We start from the raw sequence: 19,293 nt of genomic DNA, 5'->3' as shown, positions 1-19,293 counted from the left end.
TTCCTCTCTTTGGTGATAAAAAGAGTAATTTTTATATTTAATTAATGCAGAGGATCATTTTGGAAACTGGCTAATGAGGCTCTGATCACATTACCATGAAAATGTGCATTAACACCACAACTGAGGAGGCTGCTTCATGTGTAGAGAATCCACTTTGTAATTAGCCCACTGTGAAATGAATCACGTCAGGAGGAACTCAGAGGGAACCAGTCGGCACTGGGCACTTAGCTGCTGCTGTGCCAATAGACCACCAACATTCTAAGCTGGTTTTTCTCCTCTGTACTGCCTGTCAGCAGCAGTGCAGTCCAAAAATGCCAGTGTTCAGCCTCTGTCAACGGCAATATGTCAAAGCCAGGACAAATTACAGAGAGGGAGAGAACAGATGCTGAAAGGCACTAAACTTTAGTATGCAAGAGTCTGCTGTGCCAAGAGGAAAAAAGCAAACAAAAAGCTGCAAATCAAATACTGATACAATAGGATATGAGAAAAAATTATGGGCTATTATGGAAAGTGCTTTAATCTTATCTTATTCTGAAGGAGCTGGGAAAACGTTAGCAGCAGACTCTTACTCTGCTACATACTACACTGCTATGATGCTGAAACAGAGACTAAAATATCTAAATGGGATTAAGATCTTTGTCTAGTAGTAAATAAACAGAAATAGCACACACAATGAATGAACAAGCAGCACATCTCACCCACGGAAACCCTGTTCTACTCAGTACCTGTTCAAAGGTGACAACACATTTCAGAATTATTTCAATTTTATATAATTAATAGGAAAATTTAATATACTTCTCAGCCAGCACAGACATGCCATAAAAACTTTGTTCCTTAACTTAGGTTCCTTAACCTGAGATCACACACCTAATGCTTTCACAGGCAGCAGTGCAACTTATCTGAAATCAGTCTTATTACCAAAGCCAAGGGCTCCCTTAAAACATCACTGATACGGTTCAATGAGACTGCTGCTATATGACTGACATTTTGGCAGAAGATGCACAAAAATGTTAAAAGAATCCTACAGGAAGTCATCTGAAGGGGGAGTGGCATACAAGCAGAAAACAACGGGCACCCAAAATGCTAATAATTACCAACCTCCCCCCAAACAACTTAGGTAGCAATTTGGGAAAGGAAAGAAAAAAGGCAAAGCAAAACAAAAGCACTACTTACTCTCTGTAAAGAACACACATTTTTACTCTGGAGATGCTGGTAATATCCTCTGCACTCACCTGTGAAACTTCATAGAGCAGTTTGTAGTGTTCCTCTCTCTTCTGAAAAGTGCACAGATTGCAGCCCATCCTAATAAGCAACACAAGAGCAAAGCCTCTAATTTCCCCAGCACTGAACGGCAAATGCACTGACAGGGAATCACCCTCCAGACTTGTCTACTGTTTTTCATCAGTCACTCCAACCCCAACACACAGGCACGCCACTGTTAGCTGGAAGCACAAGGCAGGGCAGTGTGTAGCAGCATGCTCTTCTTCCCTTTCCCTAACTATCTTATACTCACGTATACACACACAGAGTTTCGACTCAGTTCATGGCAACACTCCCCCTGTCTCTGCATCAGTGCACATGACTACACAGATTCCCACTCATGAATATTAATAGCCTCTCATTGATTATTTATGACAGAACGTGTTAGCGGGGAGGGGTGTCATAGCTGCTGCTGATGACAGATGAATATTCACTAATTAAGAAGCAAATGTACCGTGGTTAAACAAAATTCACTTGTGTCAATACCAACTCTATTTATTAAGGTTAGAGAGACTAAGCTGCATGCATTTCACCCACACTCACCTTAATTGTGAGCCTAATTCATTAATGGGGGTGGCAAAAGCACAAGTCAAGTCTTCTGTTAGGTCTCCACCTTGTGCAACAGGGATCATGGAATACATTTAAAATATTTGCAAGCGTTTTAGGAGAGTGCTTGTGAAACCTGAGCTGATGTTGCTAAAAATTTAAAGCAAAGACAGAAGGAGAGATACTGCTAGCTTCAACTTTGGTACTGCGAAATTTAGCCAAAATTCCAGTGTACTCATAAAAGGCATGGGTCTATAACAACTCATCATATGTATCCAGTAAAAGTGGAAGTGCAGGTGTGCCTGACCTGATGCTGTTTACATATTGCTGTCTACACATTGTACTGTCTATTAAATAAGCTCATATTCAAGCCTCTTTCTTTCATGTATAACAGATTAATATTAATTATAAACTAAATTTCTCAGAAACTCAACAGACATACTCTGCTGGACTCCTAGTTATCAAAGCTTTTGTTATAACATGTCATTATATCCAATTTTACCATTTGTAAATTAGATTTTAACGGTGCCACAATTCTCAGTGTGTGTATTAAGGCAAGGATGCATTTAAAATTAAACCCACATGTTAAATATTAAGGCCAATGCAAATCACAATTTGAGGCTAACACTATTCCTGTACTGTATATAATAATCCATTGGTAGTTATACCAAATAAAAAGCCCAAGCTATGACAAACCAGGACAAAACTCCCCAACTTTTTATCCTTTCTTTCTCAGCAACTTTGCTCTTAAAGAACTATATCCTTGTTTCAAAGCATCTTTAATCTGGACAGGATAGTAGGTGGAATCCAAAGCAGAAATAATTACATTGAAACCAGTGAAAACCAGTTAGTTAAGACTGACATTGGGCCCTAAAGAGTTGGAATTACTAAGCACTGATGTACAGCTACTGGGTTTTTTTGGGTGCAGTTTCTTAAAAGTGCTTTGTCAAACATTTAAAATCAATAACAGGAAATGATTCTAATGAGCACTAATTGATAACAAATTGTCTTTGCATCTAGCAGCACCTCAAACACCACCAACGCTGGGTAGCAAGCAGATCAACAGTCATGTCCTGCTTATCAGTTCAGCCCCTTGGGATATAATAATCCAATTTTCTGGGCCCTAATTTTACCAAACAGCTGGGATAAAAGCCAAGCAGAGAAATGTACAGGAAAAACTGGACCATTGCTGCAAACTTTCCATACTAGTAAAGTTTGCTAGAACCTCTATGTAAATTACAGATAGGTTGAGACTAAGTCTTAATTAAATTTCATCTCCTTTAATAAATGATCAGATTCAGGAGGAATCAAATAATGACCATTAACAGAGCAAGCTCTTCTCATATCAGCTTCCAGCATTGTTCTGAAACAGAACATTAAGATTAATTTTTATTTGGTGGAAGAACCTGAGCAGGCAGGTTTGGTTATGAATTTTCTCCAAAGTCCAAAGGTTTCAAAGATGAACCATGGAGGCAGGTTCATTGTTGTTAGAAAGAATCAGCTTCTGTTCTCCTTCTCCATACTCACATGAAATGCTGTTCATGCTGGGAGATTTAAACCCATGATGCAAACATCAACTCAATCTTTGAAGGTTTCTGTATTGTGAGGTGCAGAAGGATTCTCAGATGTGTAAATTTTGAACTTAAGAAAGTCAGATCAATGAACAAGACAACAGTCATGCAAGAGCAACTATGCCATCCTTCAGTGAAAGTGTTTTCTCCTTCCACTGACACAACTTCTTCCTCTGACATAATCTGAAAGCTGAACTACATTCTTGAAAGGAGACATTATTTGCCCTGGTATATTTTTGATAGTCTCTTAAAATTAGCTCTTAAAAAAAGGGTGGGAAAAGGATATATTATTACAGGAATACAGTTATATACAAGAAGCAAACAACAATCACAAAAACCAACAGACAAAATAAGCAATGAAAAGCTTTCAGCAGTTTTCCCTGACAGTGTCTTTTTTCATTGTTCTTCCTCTGGTTCTTTTGTTTACTTCTCTGGAGCTAACACAGGCTTCTCCATTCATTTATCAAGTGCCTGCCCTCTGCCCATACAGAAAGTAAAAAAATTCTATCTTGTGCTTCTGTAACCACTAACGGGCAGAGTCTGTAGGGCTGAATAGATTTTTGAGAAGGAAAGGTGTACTTCTAGGTTCCTGAACTCCATCTAAATACACAGCTTTGATTTTACATGTGGTCAAAATACTCAACATTTCAGCCAAAACCTGATGGAAATACAAACTAAAAAGAAATATATGAGGTACTTTGGTCAAGTTGAATTTGATACCAGGGAGAAAGCAATCTCTCTCTTTCCCTTTTTCTCTCCCTCATCTTAATCACCCCCCAATATTTTGTAGTTGAAGGGACCAAAAAGGTACTAAAATATAATCGAGTAATTCTTATTTTATATGTAATTCAAAGATATTTCATTAATTCAATGCTTTTCTTGATTGTGGAGTTCTTTATTTTCATTGCTAACAAGTTAATCTTACCGTAAAGACTAAAATCATAACTCACAGTCAAACCAGCAATGCAATAATGAAAAGGGAGTTTAATTTTAAGAGAGTTACAACAAAATTTCTGTTAACATTTTCAAACAAGGTACCCTTGTTTAGGTCCCCTAATTAATTTTAAGCATCTGGGAGATGACTTACATATTTGGTATATAGTTTTCTCACTGAGGTATAGAAATGTCTAATTTATAAGCACCCATGCTTGAAAGTTTATCATTGCAAAAAATTCAAGACAATGACACTGCAAATTAAAGACCACTCGCTCCTTTATATCTTCTTTATCACACAGCTAAAAGAAATAATAAAATATAACATTAATATTCACTGCGGATAGTGAAGCTGTTGGTCCAAACTCAGTGGTGAAACCTAGTGCAACATATGTGAAATTCCAAGTTCTCTTTGCAAACCCTTGAATTCACACAGTCTTCCTGCCAAGCCCATTGCATTCACTTTATAAATTTTGAAGAATTTTCAGAAATCCATTTCACAGAATAGATGGCAATGTAATTTATAGTCTAAGGGCTGCATAGCTGTAAAACAAAATTATCATAAGAAAAAGGGAGTTGGAAAAACCATTTGCTTATCCCCCCTGTCCTGCATAAAGGTTTGAACTCATAAAGCTTAACCTCAGTCTGGGCAGATCTTTTAGATCATTGTCATATTTGGTGTTTTTCATAAAGCCTCAGCTGCTAGAGTCAGGTTATTGTATGCATCAGTCAGCGTGCAGATTAGAAAAACAAGGAACTTTCCAGACCTATGATTGCACAGAGAAACTTAAAAACCTTTAGTAAATATAACCCAAAGACTCAGAATTTGCATACAAGGTAACCAGCTTGAACTCTAAGATAACATAATATATATTATCCAGTAGGCTAAATGAAGGTGTAAACTATGGAAGTATAGAGTCATTGAAATGAGCTTAGGCTTCAATAAAATGGATTTCTGAAAATATAATAAACTGCAAAATCTCACCACAGTTCCTAAAAGATACAGAAAGTCCTACTCAAAGTAAAAATGCTATGTTTTCCACAGGCATCAGAACACACTTAAAACTGTATGAATATAAAAACAAAGAATTTGTATCTACAACAAAATGCAATATTGTCCAGAAATTAATTTATGTCCATAGGGAAGACACTTGTTTAAACTCATGTTTTTTAGCACAGCTAGCAACACTTCATGCACTTCGCAAAGTCACAGCAAAAGTAAGGGTGGTAGGAGAAAAGGCAAGACATGAAATGCCCATGTTCTGTATTTCCCAGGAGGACTGTAATTTCTCTGAAGACTATCCAGGCCTACCCGACTATAAATCAAATGGGCTCTGTAAGTGGTATCTTTCATTAGGCTCAAATGCCTCCTGGAAGTTCGGGAGCAACTACAACATCATATTACACTAGTCCAGTCTATTGATAGCTATTGATTTTTTTTCCTATCCATGGTTAAATGGACATACTGGCCAAACTTCAGACTGCTCAGATACTTTTGTTTTCTCTTTTCTTTTTCAAAGTTTCATCCAGGATGTTCTTTTCCAAGGTTTTTACTCTGAGTGCCTGCCTTATAGCTCCTTAAACTGCTGCCATAATCAGTTACAGAGCTGAAAACAAAATGATGCCTATACTGAACTTTAAGGCCTTAGGAATACATAAAGGTTGGTGTCAGGACTTTGTTACCAAATTCTAGAAGGAATTGGACTTTCTCTTGACTTTCTCTACCTTGCCAGTTAGTTATAAGGAAACTATCTTACATACCTTTACTTTTTTTAAACCATCTGATCATGTGAAACTAGGTTGATGGCTCTTAACTGCACTAGAGAGTTTCAACACTACGGAGTGTACAGAACAGAATGATTCATAAATAAGCTTGAAATGATTTAAAGGAAACAGGGATTAATCAGGATAGCCAAATCTAAAATGTAGGTTCCCACGGTTGTGGAAAAAACCTGATTAGAGATAAATTGGGATATGAAGGCCCATGCCAATAAACATTAAATAATGCATTTAGGGAACATTGCTAAAATATTCAGTCATGATCTCTAAACCAGTTATTTTTACTCAGAAAATAGAGCTGAAGTTGTGGACAGTTTCCTCGAATTGCCTGAGGACAAGACTGAAAATGGAGCAGAAACTATTGTAATGAAACTGCACCCCAGAAATACCCACACTTGAATATAGCCAGCAGTCCTGGTCTTTCCATCTTTAAATCATTTAATGGAAATGGAAGAGCTATGACGAACATATAAGAAACACAGATGTGTAATAATTCACTTTCCCTACATTTTTCATCTTAATCTATATATTTTTTTCCTCACACAGGAAGGCATTTTTCCTCATATAGAAGGCATTGCTTCTCACATTACACAATGAAATAATTACACAATACATTTAGAAGGAAGCATGGATTTTTTCCAAGTAATTTGGCAGTGAAACTCATTACCAAAACTCAAAGGAAGTAAAAAGTAGAAAAGGGTTCAAAAAAGGTATTAGACAACTTTACGACAGATAACTGTCAATAGTCATCTGCCTGCTTAGGAAGCCCATAGTGCACTGACTCCTGGGATCTATGAGAGATAGGACAGCAGCGAGATTTCTCTCGATGCATCCCCTTGCTGATAGCTTGCCTGGGTTTATTATCTGCCTCTTGAGAAATCTAATACTGGCAATATGATCTCTTTACTAATTCAGTTCTAAAGCTCCAAATTGACTAGTACTTGCACAAAAAGCTAGAATATGTACTTAACTGAAAGTTCTTTAGCTAATATTAGCGGCTAATACACCATAGGGTCCAACTGCATTACAAGGTTTTATTAATGATCACATAATGACTTTGAACTTCAAACACATTTATAAAAGTACATTTTATTATTGTCTTAATTAGTTTCAAAGGTTTTCAAGCTACATCTGTTGAAAAAATAAAAAAAGTAATTTTCCCCTGCACCTGAAGATTACGTCTAAGCTTTTTTTACATCTGTGTGGGAAAGAAAGACCATTTGGAATTAATGTCAAGTTCAGGCCCAGATCAAACAAAGGCAAATATCAATGAAAGGCTTCAATGAGAAACTGAGCTCACAGTACAAAATTGTAATTCAACTGCTGAAGCAGCAGGAACTTGTTCAGAGGCTGAGAGCAGCGGTGAGGAACTCCTTGGCTCTGTTCTTTCCTCTGATACCTGCGTCATTAGAAAAGCTCTTCCTTTTTACATTCTTATAAAATGAGTAAAACCTGTCTTGCAAGAGCATCAATTCAATGACCCTTTTAAGACTTTGCAGAGCTTTTCAAAGAGTGTATTATGGAGGGCTGTTACACTCACCCAAGTTCTGCTGAGGCCACCCTTGCAGTCTCCAGCACTCAAATGTAATTAACATGTCCGGTGTAGTTTCTCAATAAAAAATGTTCAGCTTTATGCTGCTAATCAGTATAGAATTACAAAATGAAACATTACTCATTACTTGATAAAGTCCCTTGCTAAAAATAACAATCACGGCAATTTGAGGGATTAGAAAAGTTAACAAGATTACTTAGGTGAGGGTGATGGTTGAACATGCCTTCTTACTGGAGTGGTTAAAATAACTAGCTAGAGGTAGATTGGACTGTTTCCTTTTCAGTTGCCTTCCATTAGTTGGAAGTACCATTAGTTGGATAAATCTACAAGACTAGTTTTGGCACACCTGAGTATTTGCAAAGTGAAGTAAAGATGCTGAGAAGAGTAGTTTGTCATCAATATGGCACTACCAGGATAGAGACACATTTACCAATACGGACACAGCACCATTCACTTTCTCAGCTCATACGACTGACTATCTAGAAGAACTGCAATAAAATAGATTATTCTGTCTTGCCCCATATAAATGGTCTACTGTGCCCTAGAAAAACATCCCAGCATTAGGGAAGTTTTCATGGCCTTGAATGGATTTTCATGGTATTGTAGCTCAAAAGGAGACCTCTACTGAATCAGGCCATAAAAGCAGCTGCTTTTCTCCTTTGCCAAAGCATAAATATGTTGTAATATAACTGCCAGAAGTTCACACTACTATAGTAAAAAATAGTTTTGTAGCACAGATAGGACCTAAGTCTTTAAAGGAGTAGTGAAGCAGAGGGGAATTGGTTGCTTTTGTGTAACTAATCATGACTTGATCACTCTGAAGCTAGTATTAGGTGGTGTATGTGATTGTATCTCAAATCTGGCTCCCAACACCCACCTGACAGAATGATGGATGCAGGACTGGCACCACACGATGCTGCAGAAGGAACTGTCCACGCTACTCCCGTGTCTGATAGCTAGTCAGACTAGCTAGTTTTGTTTACACTGGCTATTTTGATTTAAAATAACAATTTGAACTGAAATTAACACTGTTTGTTGACAGTCATTAACTGACCACCATAAAAGCCCCGTTAATTCTGTTGTCAGCAAATGCTTTGTAATGATCTAAAACTAATGCAACTTCCATTCCTATAAAATCCCCACAACATCAAAGGTTTAATTTGTACACTGTTTGGGCTTTCTAAAGCTTAAAATAACATCCAGTGCACCTGCTTTGCAGAAGATCATTAGGTAAATATCCCAGTGAAGCTCAGTCAACCTGGCTTTAGTTACCTTACCGTCTGCTCTAGGAGAAAATTAATGTTATTAGATGTGTCTTTCCCTGAAAATTGTTGGTGTTTGGCTACTGTGGCAGGTGTCAGGAGATGCAGGGGTCTTTCCACTGGATGCTGACCCAGCTGGCTGCCTAGGCACAGCCCAGTCCCTGCTCCCACGCCAGCACCACTGGAACCCCATGCCAGCCACTCTGCCAGTGTCAATGTGCCCTGAGCCCCCACAGCACACCAGAGCTCGGCCTTGCCCATGTGCCCTGATAAACCCCAGCTCCTTTCAATGTTCACTCAGGCCATTGTGAAACAGCAATGTCAGGTCTGAACTCAGGTAATAAGGAGTTAGGAAGAAAAATGTAGAAAGAGTGAAAAAACTCCTGCAGATCTACATGGATGGAGACAAATGAAATCCGATTAACGACGGCTCTTTTTCTTCTATTTTGATGTCCTGTGGAAAAGAAATTAGCATAGCAAATCCTGCTTTATCTCTGAATGAAATTTCAAATCCTTAGTCTGAAACCCGCTCTTTTCTCCTGGAATAAAAAGCCAAAACGAAGAGCTTGTCAGCTTTGGCAGGGAGATTGGTCACACATCAGCGGTTTGTAGGGGTGGGTGCCCACCCAGCCCTTGCTGTCTGGCCACAAGGATACCCCTGCCACCCAGCTTCTGCTCAGCTGCTGCCACCCCTGTGCTCTGCTTCAGCCTTACTGCAGCTTGCCAGGACTTCTGGTTTGTCTGAGCCCCGTGGACAGGCACGTTAAAAACACTTTTTGAACACAGCTTCCTAAAATAGCTGAAGGGCAATGTACAGTAGAGTAAAAGAATTCAATCACATTACAGTCAAAGAATGCAAATTAAAGTGAAGTGCTTAACTAGTATTTAGCCAAAAAAACATATGAAATAATACAAACATCAAGACCACTTAAAAGAAACCTTCATGTAGGAAACTGGAATTGTAGAGGCAAGGGTCTCATTCACTTTACCAAGACTGAAGCAGTGAAAAGCCTCACTGTGTTCTGAAGACGAACCCCTTAGCACCCCTCTTCACTGATAAGTATTAACAGATGAAATAGTAGCAACACCAGTGCAATTCATCTGGGATGAAAATCTTTCCCAACTAAACTTTCACACAGTGAAAACATGCTCTCCCAGAAGTTTTGCATTTTGGATTTCAAAATATACCCTTCTTGAAAAACAGGCCCAAGCTCCTTAGTGTATTTTGGTTGTCAATATCATTCATAAACAAAGACAAAGCAGAGTCTAGACCAGAGAAATATGATGAGAAATGAAACAGAAATCTCCTACTCCAAGAATCTTTGCTGCATAATTCTCCACTAATGTTCTCTCCAGTACTGGGGCTTAGAAAAGGATGATCTTTAAAGGCCCCTTCCAACCCAAAGCATTCTGTGCTTCTGTGGTTTTACCTAAACTTCTTTCCTTACTAGGAAATGTCCACCCTACTTTGTCCAACAGTGCAGTGAGTGCCCTTGGTACCTGTATACTTTACCAAAAGCAAACAATGTTATTTCTTAAAAATAATAAAATAAAATTTTATTATGTAGGATAGATATTTTAGGAGGTACTGTTTCAAGTTCTGTATCTCAAAATGTTTAATGACACTTGTACCATCTTTCTCAGCTCCTGCAGTAAGGCAGATCCTGTACTTACATTTGTAAGAGTTTAAAGATGTTCACAGGCAGACACATACCTTCCCTGTGGCCCCACACCTACCCATCCTCCCATCCAGATCAAAGCATCCTACTGCAATACAAAAAATGGATAAATGTAATCTCATATACTGCAAAGACAATTTCAGCACTATTGAACCATTTAACCTCAAAGGGAAAACAAGAGACCTCAGGCCAGGTAGGCATCTCCTGTGGCTGAATCTGTCCACATTTGTATTTGTCCATTAAGAAGTCAGACCCCATATTTTAAACTCAACCGTGTTTAATTTTTTTTGGAATTACACTTCTCACCTTATAAAGAGAAGGGTCTTTTAATAAAAGAGGAAATATTTAACCTTCTGAAAGTCAATGCCCATTCTCTTCTCTGTGATTCTTACTGCAAAGATATGAAACAAATCACAGAACAAAAAAAAAGGAAAAAAAAAATAAAGGAGAATAACTGATTGGGTAAGAGTGGGTGCTTTTTCTGCAAGACCTTCACATCTAGTCTGAATATCTTTCATTTCTATTCAGTTCTTGTGCAGGACACTAGGATTATATGTATCAACTTAATTCAATGATAAGAAAATCCTTACTATAAATCCTTCCATGTGGGACAAATCTGTCAAGATCTTGATTATCAAAACAAATGAACAGACAGTAAAATGTGACATACGTAGCATACACTTTACATGATAAATTAGCCTCAGTGCAACTGACAGACATACTTTAAGGGGATGTTAAGGTTGCTATGGCAAGCAATGTCCTTCCTCCCCCAGCACCTGAATCACAAGTTTTCTGAGTCAATGACTTCTAGCAAAAGACAACAAATTCTCTACAGTTGAACACTACTTGCACAAAACATAACATATTTCTCAATCTCACTGTGGTGTCCTTCAAAAGTTACTGTCTTCAAGAGTGACCTCACTCTGTCATTGGAGTGACTAGCCAGAAGCTGTAAGGTTGCTCTCTTCCCCTTCAGCAGATATGTTAAGGATTTACTGTAATGGTCTAGTGATGGTCAAATAAATTAGGAAACTCATGCAGTGAGCAACATTGTCAGCTCAGGAGAAACCAGTCCTGTCTCAAGCTAGAAATATGAACTGAAATTCAAGTACTGCAGCTACCCAAAATTTTGGATGTTACACATTTCTCAAAAATGGGTTGGCATGTAAGAACAGAGGTTTTTTAAGAAACATTGCCACTTTTGGTTGGAATAAAAATTGTAGGAGAAAACACCCATGATTTCAGCATACTTCTTATCCAAAATGGTGTTTGGAACTCTAAGGCAGAAAGTCAGTGATATATTTAAAGAAACACAGCAAACCCCAGTGCGAATTTGGTAAAGCATCCATAACAGCTATTTCTTTCAACAAGACATAAGCATGCACCAAAAGCTCTTCTGCACAAAGACCAAAACAATAAAGAGAGTACATTCTTGACACAAGACATTCAGAACCTATATCAGGATGGGCTCATCCTTGATCCAAAAAATACATGAGTCTTATACAGTAATCCTGACAATCCCTGATAACTCCTCCTGGAAACCTGCCAGAAACTCAAATTAAGTTATCTTCTTCTGACTTTCTTAGCAAAACTCATAAACAAAGCTGTGTTCTCACTGACCCCAGAGGAGCCACCAGCTGACCAAAACCTCTTGTTTAGTTCTAATTTCTCTGATTACAGTGTGTCTTTTTTCTTTTAAGTTATGACATATGTATGTTGATCACCAGCAGACCTGGCTATGACCACATAAAAATCACCATGGGAAATGCTTCTGCACTTCTAGATTGCAGAAGGCACTTGTGTCATCTTTCTACTGCGTACTATAGCTCATATAAATGTTTCACAAAAGGTCACAACTCGACTGACAAAATTAATCATTTAGGTGCTTTTCTGAACACATACTATCCTAACGGAAAGTTAAGTGCTAAACTAAGGATGAGAAGCAAAGATTTTGAAAAACTGTCATCCTTAGCTATTTTGTCTAAACTCTCTGTACTTTTGGTGAAGATGAGATCAATTTATATAAAGATCTATTTTCTGTTTGAAAATACTTTTTATTCACAGAATCACAGAATATTTCGAGTTGGAAGGGACCCACAAGGATCCCCAAGTCCAACCCTTAACCCTGCACAGGATCATTCCCAAGAGTCACATCATGTGCCTCAGACTATCAGCCAAATGCTTCTTGAACTCTGTCAGGTTTGGTGCTGTGACCAGTTCCCTGAGGAGCCTGTTCTAGCACCCAACCACTCTCTGGGCGAAGAAACTTTTTTAGGTACAAGCAGAAGAGCAAATAATTCTAAGCAAGTAAATGAGACTATTTAAAAATAATTAAATTTAACTTGCAAGAAAAAAAATTAAAATCGACATCAGTAAACTATTTACATAACAACAGAAGTTTCATACAGAATTTTTCATACAGAGGTATCAAAGTACCTCATAAAATCAGCTATTATGATTTTAAAATGTGTGAATAATGAAGAAATCTAGCAACGCATAACACTGAAATAAAATAAAAAATTTTCAAAATTATTGAAAAAGTGTAGAAAGCAATAAGAAACTCCATGGTGAGGGAGCTGCCCAGCACCAGGTAGGTGACGGTAGACATAGCAGAAGATGGCATCTAATAAATTGTTTGGGACAACAAAACCATTTTGAGATCTTTATATACCTTACAAAGAAACAAACCCAATATGACATTAAATCCAATCTTGAACAAAAAGCTCTTTAAGGGGAGCTCTTACAATAAGCTGCAGAGAACACATAAAATTCACAGCATCTTCCAGCCAGCAACACAAACCTATGCAGTTTTATCACAGTTTCTCCTTTCCTTCCCTTACAGCATGGTGAGATTTTAATTTTGCATATCCCACTCTGTATTTCTTTGTTTCCTATGTCCAGCTTAAATTCTGTGTCTTGCCACAACTCTGAATTTCTCTCTCAATTCATACATTCATGACTCCAAACAGGCTGCTCCTGCTGTGCACTGCTTTTGTCCATCATGTCCTGCCCCTTCCCAGCTCTTCTTTACCTTATTTCCCTTCATCCTTGGCTTTAAAACTTCCCCAATGTTGTCCCTCCTGTGCGGCCTCCTAAAAACTGAACTCTAAAATAACCCCTCTAGCTGGCAAAAGGCTGCGAAGGAGAGAAGAGGAGACCTCCTCAGGCTGCCCGTGGCTAGCAGATGGGAGAGTCCTCCAAAGCCTTTGCAGCAGGCAGGGCTCAGCCACATGTGCTCTCTGGGGTTGCTCCCCATGACAGTCCCAGTTCCTTTATTAAACCAAGCACCAGCTACACACCTGCCTTCCCTGCACACAGCAAAATAAACCAGAATGCTTGGGTCACAGGTTTAATTGATTCTTTTTGTCTTTCACCCTGCTTCAGAAGTCAGTGTGATCAATACTATTTCACACTCTCCAGTGCAAGCTTTACTGATCTAACCTCTGACCAAAAAGAGATTCATCAAAGCAGCACCAGAGGAAGAAATATTTATCCTTTGCAACACACAGTGTTGTTACAACTTCCTCCTGGCTTACCTCTTCTATTAGGAGAGGAGGGGAAGGAGTAGTGAAAAGGAGGACTTGCACAGCCAAAGTGAGTGCCATCACTGGAAACTAATGTTGTGTATTTATCCACTCAAATTAAGTACGGCAGAGGCAGTCACAGTTCGTGCTCCCTCGGTGCTCTTGCAAATTCTCTTTCTTTCCATCTTCCAGTGGGTGACAGAAAATAGCAGTTACTGACAAATGCTGGGGGAAAGCACAAGACCTAAACAATAAATAATATATGCATCCATATCTCTACAACTCCTTCCTTCAAGTCCAAACAAAGTAAATATGACAATCCGAATAGGAAGTCATGGAAGCTGCCAATTCCATTCATAAAAGCAAATAAATGATCTTTTTCAATGCTTCCCTACATTTCTTTAATAATCTTAATAAAAGTTGCCAACTAATGACAGAGCAGACTATGTTCATTTGTGCATACAAGACAGCCTTTTCCTTGCCAAATGCCCAAGTGTGAAGGGAGTTAATCAGTGAGGCTGTGAGAGCATTGCTACAACAATGCTCACATTGGAGGTACCAAGCAGATGCACTCACAAAGAAATAAGGTTTTGTCGTTTTGTCACACAGGGGAGAAAATTATTTCCTATACAAAAATGATAGCTATGAGGACTCCTATGTGGACCTCGTTTGAAAAGTTAGTTGTGCCACTTCAAGTGCCTACTTGTTTCCTCCCCAGTCATTTGCTCTTATTCCTTCTTAGCTTGTTATCTGGATGTACTTTTCTCAGTTCTCTTCAATGGTGGGTCTATTGTTGACCCCTTTGGTGCCTTCTCCATATTGACCAGATTGTTTTTCCATATGGAGTTAAAGAATCCCCTTGAAAGATTGAGTCACATCATAGCCTGGCTATTGTCAATTCTGCCTGCTGTTGATTGAGTATTTCCCTTTTGAGCAGTTTCACTGAGATAACATTTTTAATCACTTCCCATTCAAGGTGCTCACCTTCGCCACCAGAGACTCAGACATTAAAAGCTCATCTGTCACTCTCTACTACCATTGTCCCTGCTCCCACAGCCCTTAACTTTTCTTTTTTAACTTAACTTTACTTAGCTTTCAAAAAAAAAGAACTTAATATGTTCCACTTAATTCTTCCCATCTCTCTACTGCTATTTATGATGCTTTATAGTTTAGGGATAACTATTCTCTTTTTTCCTATGCCAAACTCCTGTGATCTCATTCATATGTCTCCTTAAACCTATTTCCTTCAGGGAGTCCTTCTTCATCAGGTCTCTCACACTGAAATCTAGATTCCTCTGCTAAAATTTAAGTTCTGGGTTTCTCCCCAGATAGGTAGCTATCAGCACCCTCCTGAACCTCTGTCTTCTTCTCTGAACCCAGTCTGTTGGAGAACATGAAAGGAATAGGTCTTTTCTACCAAACAGATCTGTTCCAGGAAATTATTTTTCCAAACCTGACATATTACAGGAATACAAGCCAATCTAAACTTAAACAACAAGTGAACAATTTATGAGACTTAACTAACACAACTCAGAGCCAGGAATTAGGACCTGCAAATATTTCTGCTCATTTGAACAACTGAAAATGTTTTACACACAGAGCACACACTGAGCCTGTAACTGAATGTTTTGTAATCAAACAGCTTTTCAAAAGCTGCAGAAGCAAGTGCTTACCTCAAGAAACCATAGCAGGACATCAAGTAACAAAAAAGTTTGAAGACACCACCCTGAAAGGTCACGGTTTGACCCCTGGGTACAAAACAAGAAGGACCATGTCCCTTCTCATTTCCCATGCTAATAACCAAGATACCACTTCACATGATTGCTGACTACTACATATGCAGAATGAACCAAGAATTTCCCTTCAAAAGGCATGCCCTTTTTGCAGAAACCCATAAACCCTGACCTGATCATTCACCACATTCCCCAGCACAAACTAGAAGCCTGTTTCCAAAGCTTATGCCTGTGGCCCTGCATGCGTCTGCCCTGCACTGTTTGCTAATTGGACCTAGAACATGCTGAAATAGTCAGCTGGAAAAGAGCCACCTTATCTCTGTGCTCTGAAAGAATTTTTAAAAGGGAAAGAAACTCGTTGTGAATTATGAGAATGAGCATCACTCAAATACTGTTAATAGACTGATAAGAATTACCTTTTAGTCATGTCTATAATACTCCAATCAGCAAGGACTCATTCTCTCTTCCCAAGCCTTAATTTAAGAAGTTTTTTTATTTACAGAATTAGTTTCCAGAGATATATATTAGCACATTTTTTCAAAACAGATAAACATTGCCAAAATAATTACTAAACACATCTTTCCCTGCTTAGGCAACCAAGGTCTCAGTTCTGAAAACTTGTGCTAATAATGAATGACACACCGCAGCAAACTAATTGTATGTAAAGTCACTGGGTGTATGTTTAAGAATTTTAATTACTGTTCCACGATTGCTTTATATTCAATATGTAACATGCAGGTAACACAGCCTTTATGACGATAAGCAGTTTAATTAGAAAGACAAGATAAGAAAAAAATGCCTTTAAGTTACAGAATTTATTCACGCTGGCCGTGTGCTACCTTAAGCACATGGTTTTCCTTGGTGAAATGCTAATTCTACCTAAATCTTTGTTTCCTCACATTACCTCAAGTGCTTTATTTTCCTTTTCTTCTCTCTCTTATGGATGTCAACAGCACAGTTTAATTAGATCACGACCCTCAACCTGTCTTCAATCTCTGTGCAGCTCCATGCAAGCAAGCAGAGCCCCACACTCCATGGCCAGCGCAAGCCTCCCCGTGAGCTGAGACCAGCCTGGGCTGAGCACTGGCTGCTGTTACCCTTTCAGCAAACTGTCTCAGAGGATGGCCATTGATTTCCTAGTTATTATGAACATGAAATTATTGAATGACAGATGATAGAGTGTTAGGTCCTACAAGTATTTTCCCAAATGGGTTATCCAGCCAGTGTCGCCATGGCAACAAGGCTGTTTGACAGCACTTATGACAAAGAAGTCTTTGCTCAGAATTCTGCTACAAAATAGCTCCTTGCTTCCTACCTTATCCTCCCTGGCCTTATCTACCATCTCCTCAATGCCTTCCTAGCCTGTGCTTCCAGCCAGCTGCTCCAACACCAACCAGAACATGGCACCACTGCCAGCCATCAGTCTTCCAGGAAAGCACCCTGCCCATGACACTTTAGCCTAAGATAATGTCTATTCTCCTAAGATAAATAATAGGTCTCACAGTGCTGAATCCACTGGAAACATAAGCTCTGCATCAGGACACACAACCGAAAGCCTAGAAGGAATCATGCTCACAAATCAGCCATCACCTTGCACCTTCAAGTCATAGTTTGTTGTTTTGGTTTTTTTCTAAGTCCTTTTTCTACTAGCAGGACACAGACTGAACAGCTTAAAATAAAACTCAGCTACCCACCTTCTCCAAGTGCTTTCACATTTGCTTAACTTTTCTGATCATTCCAGAAAATTACTCTCTTTCGAGCTTCTGACTCCCAAAGAAAGCCATTTTGTGAATCCAAAATTATGTGCAATAATAGCTTATTTCACTTAAATTGACTCACCCACATTTTAATTCACTGTTAAGTTTTTCAGAAAGACAGTAACAGGAGAGGGAATTACTGAAGGGGCTCTGGCTGGTTGCAGTGAGCTACCAAAAAGCTGTAGCCAGAAAGGCTCACATGCTTGGTTTTGCTGCCCAGGTTGGTAACTGTTCTTCACTGTACACATTTACCACATTTTTTCATTCTGCTTAGGCCACAGTGAATTTTGCTGTACTTTGTTCCCATGCCATATGAAACTGAGCAGCATCTCAGCTGCCATAGTTTGAGTTGCGATATGTGGGTGAGAAAAGTGTTATGAAATGTACCTACATTTTCAATAGGCATCAAGTTATCTTCGTGGAAGCTGGAAAACTACACCTGGGAAAGCTGGAAGTAGGATCCATTGTGAAAATATGAGTTAAAAATGTGCCCAGATATTCCCTGATATCCTTACCAAATAAGAAATATTTTTTTCCTCCAATCTCAAATAAAAATCCATCCCAAAAGGTGTGGATTTTGTCAAGATGGAAATGCACAGCTAAAAACCTTTGAAGCACACAGAAGATACTGACTGGATTCTCAGGAGATACTGAGGACTAGTTATGGAGTGAGAAAACAGATATGTTTCTACGATAAAGCTTAAATGTTCGGTCTGTGCCAACTATCTTGTTTCTGGCCAGAAACATTTTAGGCCTTAAAATATTTTTAAGTGCAATAAAAAAAAAATTCTTGGTACAGCCACATCTGCTCATAGCAGCACTTCTATAGGACAGCTTCAATTAGAGTTGGCTCTTGATGAGCCTCATCTAGGCTGTGCTGTGCAAAGCAATAAACTAGGCACTGAAACACATGGAAAGCTGCAGCTTCATGCTGCCACCAACCCCCACTGTCATATTTTCTCTCCTCTCATACCCTCCTTCTAGCATAAGCAAAGCTGTAAATGTTTTAGGGCTCTGTGATAGTCCCTGAGAAAAACAGGGAGCATATGTAATGTATTTTCACATGGAAAAAAAAATGGAGATCCTAATTTCTAAAGTGTGCCTTCTGTCCGAAGTATACCCTTGACACTAACTCGGCTGTGATGCAAATCACTTTACACAGATTGCTCAGCCATAGATGATACCAAGGAACCATAAGAAGGGTATTAGTCAACAATTTCTCGTGAAGTCCAATTATATGTTTTCTATATAATTCCCTGACTACCCACTAAAATTTTGCTGATATTAGCCAATCTAAAAGGCATTTCAGGGACCAGGAGCTCAGATAATATCCATTACAAAACCATTCTGTGGTTTCTGTAAAATCTAAGTTAAATGCACTATAGGGACTGGAAAGCTGCTACAAAACTGCAGATTCAGGATCTATACAAAACAAACACACTGTGTCAATATACTATTCTTTTTATATGGAGAGACATCCAAATATGTGAAGATTGAGCTGAAAAGGATGCATCCAATGGCATAATATTGCACCACCTCTGAACATCTCTTTGATGTAACTGTGAGTACCTGCCTAGCCCATAGACAATTGATTTCATCAGGTTTTACTCAAGTTTTTCATGTAAATACAAAATCAGTAGAAAACACATGCAATTATTCTTTGGGGGAAAAAAAAAGACAATGAGTTTTTTGTAAAA

At 38.7% G+C, this 19,293-nt stretch overlaps 1 protein-coding gene across 3 annotated transcripts in view; it reads right to left on the bottom strand.

Moving 5' to 3' along the window:
- The window catches only part of PDZRN4 (PDZ domain containing ring finger 4), a 245,384-nt gene that overhangs the window by 105,781 nt on the left and 120,310 nt on the right, over positions 1 to 19,293 (bottom strand). Inside the window, exon 1 of one of the 3 annotated variants that reach the window (XM_017817802.1) lies at positions 1,233 to 1,413. The exons of the other annotated variants lie outside the window; for them this stretch is intronic. Within the exon in view, the coding sequence (XP_017673291.1) occupies positions 1,233 to 1,301 (69 nt within the window). The 5' untranslated portion in view covers positions 1,302 to 1,413. Of the gene's footprint in view, positions 1 to 1,232; positions 1,414 to 19,293 lie in introns of those variants that run through there. 3 annotated transcript variants of the gene reach the window in all.

The sequence above is a fragment of the Lepidothrix coronata genome, unplaced genomic scaffold (genome assembly GCF_001604755.1).
Source record: "Lepidothrix coronata isolate B3197 unplaced genomic scaffold, Lepidothrix_coronata-1.0 Scaffold63, whole genome shotgun sequence".
Classification (NCBI taxonomy): domain Eukaryota; kingdom Metazoa; phylum Chordata; class Aves; order Passeriformes; family Pipridae; genus Lepidothrix; species Lepidothrix coronata.
Note: the sequence above shows the minus strand (reverse complement) of the source record. Positions and strands in the feature narration are given on the sequence as shown.